Consider the following 7,628-nt stretch of genomic DNA (forward strand, 5'->3'; position numbering starts at 1 on the left):
CAACTGCATTGCAACTGAGCTTGTATCAGCATCATTTGGTGATCCCCAGTTGGAAAGATGACTCAGGAGAGAGAATATTTTGCCTGAGAATACCCTCTTTTTAAATGGAATCTGTTGTACCAACATAAATATGAACATGAGAGTTGAATTTTACTTATTTTATTCCATGATGAGGTGTTTTGTGAAGGCTAGAAAGGGAGTCAGGGTTTTATAACGTTGGTGGGGAGAAGTGCCCTTCATTCTCCTCTTCTTAGCCAGAGATGGTACATCTGAGGGCTGCTTCACGGCACGGTTGCAGAAGACAGCCCCGCAGCAAGGAGGGCTGTCTGTGCTATTCGTGTTCTTTAGACCGTTCAGTCTCCCTGGAGGAATAAAAGCATGGAGGTAATTCAGTGGCTGCTCTTGCTGTGACTTTCAAAGGTTGTCATTGTTATTGCTCAGTGGCTATGGGAAGCTGTCAGGTGAACACCATAAAGATAGACTGGGATCATATTTTCAGCACCTGGCAACACTGTAGGGTTTCAGCTGTACTTTAGAATACATGATTATGGTGCTGAGTGAAGGCTAGTTTAGTTTTTCAGACTGTCGGCTAGTCAGGTGTGTACCAAACTATCATCAGTGCACGAATAATGAAAGAAAACCGTTGGTTGCTCACCCCACAACATCCGCAGCATTTGCAGTCCCCGCAGATTGTTCCGAACAGGCCGTTCACCACCTGGATGCCACAGAGCACCGCCTGTATCCCACTCATGATGAGCAGCAAGGAGAACAGGGTCAGGTTCCACGGGACGATGTTTTCGGGTGACCGACACATGTTCCACAGCGTGTGGTTATTGAGGTAATTCCTGGGGGAAACAGAGCAGAGATGAAGACGCTGGCGGTAGCTGGGGTCCTGGGGTCTGTCGCGGCTGGCAGGCTGTCACTGCCGGCGCGTTCTGTTGGCTTCAGCACTGCGAGCGAGAATTCTCACCATCGCACTGCTGCTTATCTGGGACGGGATCTCCTTCGAGTTTCTAGAGCAACTGAAGCAGTTGATTTGAAAAGGCAAGGCATCAGAAGGGAACAATCAGAGACGAGGATGCGTTAGCTACAACTGAACAGTTTCTGGTATTTGGGGAAGAAGAGATCTTGGCCAAGCACGTGCCAAACAGATGTTTGTCCGTGCCAATGTGTTTCGTGGAAGGTGTTTTTGCTGCCGCTGCCGTGGCTCTGTGCTGAGCCTGGCGGTGTGTGCTGCAATGCCTCCGGGGCAGAAACCGGGGATGTGGGGGTGTCTACGCCTACATATTGGTCTGAATTTGCCATATTACATTGTAATAGAAACAAAAAAAAGTGAATTACCAAACCAATATGATAAAAGATGAATAAACTCAGTTTTCCTAACAAAACATCAAGTGCTGCAAGACCAGTGAGTGGGAGAGAACAACTTTTGCTGTTCTAGATGCCGTGTCTAAAGAACAGCAGTATTCGATAAAAGTATTCTCCACAATTTTTACCTTCATATTTTGATTTAATTGTGAACTGCTTGACCACTTACTAATTTTCCTCTGCATTTTCTTTATGCTGTTTTGTTGCTTGTGTTCTTGTCAAGTGATTCCTTGACTGCAACCAAAATTGTGTTTGAAACAGCATATTTTTCCAAATACTCCTAGAATTAGACCAAAGCAGTTGGTTTCCAGTCCCCACTGGCCCACGAACGAATAATGTGTAACATAAAACATCATGCCTCTTTTTTTCTTTTTAACCTGACCCATAATTTAGTGGTGTGTCGTGCCAGAAACGCCACTGGGTCACTCTTGGCTGAGGCAGACTGCAGACGGCGCCAGGGATTCTCAGGCGATGGGGGCTCGCTCCTGGTTGATCTGTCCTGCTCTCCTTGGTGACACCTTGCACCCTGTTTTCAGTTGGACCTTTGCTGACTTCAGCCCTGAGCAGCTGGATTGCCAGGGCTTCGTCTTTTTTAAAAGTGATAAATATACATGGCAGCAAAGATGTGTGAGGAACAGACAACCTCCCAATTCCATAACCAAGATAAAATGACACATAGACACTAATTAAATACCATCAAATTTCAATACAAGATGTCACTGCTATTCATCTGGCTGGAATTTATCCCTGTATACTTCTTATAATCCCAGAATAACATAGGAGGCTGTGCATTTCTTGTCTGAAACTTCTCTGAAGTTTCTTCAGCTTCTCTGAAACTCAGTGGTTTTGATTGTACTTGCTAGTCCTTACATCCGTGCTCTTGTACCTTATTTAGTATTGCTGTGCTTTGCCGGCTCTTCTAAGAGCTTCTGTGTTTTAGACAAACAGTATAATTCCCATTTTTATACAACAGATTTGGAAGTTACATCACAAACTTTAAACACTTTTTTTTTTTTTCCTGATTGTCTTGTCTTACCCATCCTGGAAAGGATAAGTCCATTCTGTTCCAGTGTTACATTTAGGGCCTTTGTTTAGGGCTACTGCTGACACAACAAAGCAGTATCCAGCTCCCACAAGTCCAACTGCAGCAAATATTATCGAAGAAAACATCTGATGAAAAGAAAAAGAATGTTATTTTTGTTCTCATTCAAACAGTGAAGTGCATTCTATTAATGTGAGTGTTCATTCCCTAAATTCAGCTTTTTAATGGTCAAAACAGTCGGCTCCTAAACAGCTTAAATATATTAGTTTGCAGTTATATAAGAAATTAATAACGCATACGTGCACTGGTATTTAGAAGCCTCAAAAGAATGAGCAGCATTTGCCTGAAGCCGAGAGGGCTGGGTGCTGCCACAGTAGATGGCACTGCTCCCCTTCGGACCCTGTGCGTTCTCTGAACTGGATGCCTTTCTCAAGAGACTGTAAGCAAGACGGAAGTCTTGGACAACTCAAGACATTACAAAAAATTTACAGTACCTTTTACAAGTTAGCTTTTGTGTCTTGGTCATATTTGGACCAAGTAATTAAATTTTTCCTTCCTGAGTGTCCCCTTTGGGTTCCACATTAATATAGTGTATCTCCTCGCAGGTACTTGCCATCATTAGCTCTAATAGTGCAACCGGGATGGATTGGAAAGGATGTCTTTATTTTTCTGCCTTTCCATTACAGCATTTCCATATATGCTAATATGGGACTAAATCAGGCAAAAATTAATGCCCTGCTTGAATTCTGAAGCACTTGTAACCGTAACAGTTTGTAGGTAGAGGTAGTGTCTTTCATTGAATCAAAGTAATAGGTGGAGGAAAAAAAATAAATGTACTTTGAGGTATGTGAGCTCTTGTTCAGACTCTTACCTTGAGTGCTGACGTGCACTCTGTTGCTGTGTCTGATGGGGCTAACAAACACTGTTTACGTAGATACCATAGCAATGATGTCTCTGCTAACACACAGGAACAAACTCGGCACCGGGTCGTGCTGCTGAGGCCGCCAGGACTCGTTTTGGCCGTGTCCTGGGTCCCTGAGGCTGAACGTCCCAGCGGGGGCGTCAGCCCCGGGGTGTCCCCACGCGGGGCTCTGGGCCCCCGCTGTTGTTAACGGTTCAGCCCGCTGGGGGAGCGGGCCTGGCAGCGAACGGGGTGCTCTGGTGGGCACGGGTGGGCTGGTTTCCAAGCTGAGCTAGGGCACGTTCTCTGCTGACAGAAAACGAGCGTGGTGCAGTGAAGAGAGACTTGTGGCTCCATCTCCCCTGCATTGGTGGGACTGCGTGAAGACAGCGTCAAAGACAGGGGACTTAGGGAAAGCTCCTTGTTAACCTCACAGGCCTGATTCTTCTCCAGTTTGTTTTTCCCTTTATGTTGGCTTTTTTCTGTTTCAGTTGCAAGCCTGTTCGTTTATTTAAAAAGTGTAATGATCTACTTGAGCCAAACAATTTATTTCAAAATGACAGACTTTCCTAGTCGAAATATATTTATTTTTTTCTCTAATCTCTTTTTTAAACTAAAAGGCTTGAGATGTTTGCTAGGTATCTATTTGAAACTTTTCACTTCATGGGTGAAGGTGAGCTACAAATTCAAAGTGGGGCCTCATCTACCCGGCTTTAGGCAGGAGGTTGGATAAGGGGACCTCTCGAGGTCTCTTCCAACCTGAAATTTCCTGTCAGCCTGGTGAGATACTCACAGCCCATTGCAGGTCTGCAGTGAGTTGGGAATGTAGTGCCCAACTGTCAGAGTAATTTTAAAAACCACCAACAAAAACTGACTAAAGAGAGAACTGTTATGCTCTGCAAAACAAAGTGCAGATCTTTCAGAAATCCATTCTAGTTGTGATAGTAACTATAAGTATCTTGTGATAGCAAAATATAACCAGGCAAATAGGTGCAGTACCTGTGGCACAGTATCAAAGGCATAACAGGCGTTTTACAGCCCGCCGTTGCGCCTTCCCAGTACTCGGACAAACGGCAGCGCTTTGTGTCCTGCGCTCTGGACGCATCCGTCTGGTGTCTCAGTGACTGCCAGCACAAGAGGCATAGATTGTACCAGTAAGATTTAGCTTTCGCTTTTTTGCCGTGTTTCCTCTCACTTACCGCAAACCTCTTTCCACAGCTCTCGTTACCACAGCATCCACAGCAATCGTTGTTCTTAAGGCCCAAAAATACCAAGGCAGGAAAGATCATCTACCAATAACAGAAATACAGTTTGAATTGAGATTAATTCAAGTTATATTTGCTTTTAAATATCATAGTTCTATGCCTTTTTTTTTTAATCACTAAATTACGTTACTTATTGCAAAACTGTTGGATAACTTGTGACATATTTGTTTACCAAAGAAGAAATTGTGGTGTTGGAACCTGCATTTCAGGTACTGAAGAAATTCAGCAATGCAAAGTCATGGCGTGGGTGAGAGGGGAAAGGTGGGAATATTTGAATTGATATACTCACCAATACACCAGATCCCAAGATGCCTCCGAAGTACCAAACCTCATCTGTAATGTGTTGGTTGTTATCAGCCACTTTTCCTCCAGGGAAAAACAACAAAATGTTAGCGAGGGTACAAAGCACAGCCAGGGGAATAAGGGTGATTCCCAGGCACTTGGCACAACCTCCCGTGCACATGCTTGTTCAAAGAAATGCCAAACACAAAGGCAGAGAAAAAATCTTTCAGGCGTTCTCGGAACTATTTTATAAAAAGGAGCTTCTTGATGTATTTTGCAAAATCCAGTTTCTGCTGTGCCTTTCGAGGAGCTGAGCCTGTAGAATGCTCCTTCAGAGATGTTGCTGCAACCCGTCAGAAATGCAGTGTGCTGGTTATTTATATGTTCACACAGCCGTGATGTCAATTTTCTGGACATCCATAAATGAAATTACGTTCAGTGCAGGCTCTCATTTTACTATGACAACCAATAACCTCTGTTAATATTTTACTAATGTGGATGAGACACTTCATTATCTGGGCTCAGGTCATGTGTAGAAATCCTTCTTAGTTCTGGATCATCATTTTTACAACACACAGTCCTTTTTCACACAGTAATGACTGACATGAAAACACGGAACGAATCAGCTGATGTTAATAACAACTGTGTGCAATGGAAAAGTTCTAGTGAATTTTCTTTGGGAAAGTTGAGCCTCTCATTTGTTATTTTGAAACACTCAGGCAATTTATAGATTTGCAATAGATAGTGAATTATTATGGAGGCAGTGCTTTGCAGCTGGTATTGCTGAATAAAGGCAAACGAGCAAAAAAAAGTTTCAGAAGGCTTTCTCCTTATGTTGTGTCATGTTGTGTTCTCTAAGGATAATGTCTCCCCTCAAAGCCCAGCATTTCATCTGCTCTCAGGCAAAATTTCCTCTTAAAATTACGCTGCACATGGCAGACTCCTGAGCTCAGAGCCTGACTGGTTTAGCATGCAACATTTTATTCAAGCAAGCACCTCTTTTAAAGCAGGCTCTGCAGCTCTTTAACATGTGCTCTTTCATATTTAGCCTTGATATGTTGTCCTGCAGAAGTTGTGTTCAGATGATTTCCGCACCAGTCTTCATTCCTAGCAAATGGTGATAGATGCAAATCGATTGCCATCCCTGTGTGGACATGAGAATTCCAGTAGTTTGAGACGGACAACAGCTTCTGCTTTGCTCAGAGAGTAAAGCTTAATAAATTTTCATTCAAATCTGAAATAAACCTTCTTCTAAAGCCCAAGTCACGGTTCATCCAGCCTGATTCCCTGATGTGGTTCATCACAAGCCACACCAACAATTGTGTGGATCGAAGGAAGCTGGCAGAGCGGGGACAGGGACATCTTGAGCCATCACTGATCCGCAAGAAATGCATTTGGAACCAGAGCCTGGGCCTGTCCGCTTGGGGCTGCTTGGCAGGAAGAGAAGGATGTAAAGCAGTTTTCTCAGACTGGAAGGCCAGACCTAATGTTTTTAGGCAAATATCTTTGTAAGGTGACAGTACTAAACTAGGAATCCTATTTATTTGCAATTCTTGTAGTTAATGAGGTGCAACTGGAAGGGTTTTCAACTTGTGTGGGAAAGGGCTCTCAAATGCCTTTTTTTCCTGAAGGTACCAATAGAATTGAACACAGGCACTGTCTCTGGCAGGTGGTGTGTTTGGGTTTCTGCTGTAAAATATGCACCAAACTTAAAGAAAATTAGTTACTACTAATTGAAGTGTGGCACCGGGTACAGTCCTGTTGTTTTCAATAGCTAACTTCTGTCCAGCTTCAGGCAGAAAGGATCATGGTCTTGTTTTTTTGATTAAAAGATGAAACTATGAAATCCATTTTCATGGCAGACTTAAGACTAGATTTTTGGTCTTCCTGTTTACTTCAGGGAGCCTGCTGTCAGACTAAGAAAATTATCACACTGTGATTTAATCTTTGAAACTTCTCTTCCTGTTCTATACTCCGTTGAAGACTCTGTTTCCATACTTTGGAAAACCAGCTGCAAAAGTACAGGGTAGTCAGTAAATAGACTGTTAGTCGTCTTTGCCCTCAAGAGCTAAGAAAATTGTAGTGAAGCTAGTAACATGTTACTTAGAAAGTCTATACTGTGCGTGACCTGTGAGCGTCCTCTCGAAGGTCAGTAATACTGCAGCAACGTCACTCAGCGTCACTGTTACTGGTTCTATTTGATAACTGCAAACCAATACGATGAGGTGAAAGTATCATTATTGCTCAGAAGATGCTGAAACTGGTGGGTGGGGGCAGTAGGAAAAAAAAAGAAATATCTAAACTAGACATGAGCATTGCTTTGAGATTTTTGATTCTTAAAGTACAAAACCCCAGCAAAAATCTAAGACATGGAAAAAGCCTGGGAGGTGATACAATATTTGTAAAAATAAGTGAAGCAGAAGGGGGAGACTACTATAAGTTCTAGAATCACTAGAGTTGCAGAATGCTGAAATCAGCTCTTCCTCCTTTTAAAACAGGAGGGGAGAACCCAGAAATGGGGTCAAATCCATCTCTTTTCCACCCAGGCTTCTCTGGAACTGCGGCACAGATTTCAGTTGAAATAGCGCAGGTTCACACAGGGATGCATTTCACGTGAAAAGACATCAGATCCGTATTTCAGTCTTGCTCAGCTTACTAGCACAGTTAAGATGGCCCATCTATAAAAGCACAAAGTGAAAAACCCGAACAAACCAAACCCTTCAAAACTGCTCTTAGGGAATTTTTCTTTCATATAGTTAGGAATTTATTT

At 43.1% G+C, this 7,628-nt stretch overlaps 1 protein-coding gene across 1 annotated transcript; it reads right to left on the minus strand.

Annotated features, from left to right (window-relative positions):
- Nucleotides 1-319: 319 nt before the first annotated feature.
- TM4SF4 (transmembrane 4 L six family member 4) lies at nucleotides 320-5,039 on the minus strand. The gene is made up of 5 exons (XM_065639749.1): nucleotides 4,866-5,039; nucleotides 4,511-4,600; nucleotides 2,405-2,538; nucleotides 656-845; nucleotides 320-362 (listed from the first exon to the last, which is right to left on the minus strand). The coding sequence occupies exons 1-5, from the start codon at nucleotides 5,037-5,039 to the stop codon at nucleotides 354-356; spliced, it is 597 nt and encodes a 198-aa protein (XP_065495821.1). The 3' UTR covers nucleotides 320-353.
- Nucleotides 5,040-7,628: the final 2,589 nt, after the last annotated feature.

This window comes from Caloenas nicobarica, chromosome 8 (assembly GCF_036013445.1).
Source record: "Caloenas nicobarica isolate bCalNic1 chromosome 8, bCalNic1.hap1, whole genome shotgun sequence".
Classification (NCBI taxonomy): Eukaryota; Metazoa; Chordata; class Aves; order Columbiformes; family Columbidae; genus Caloenas; species Caloenas nicobarica.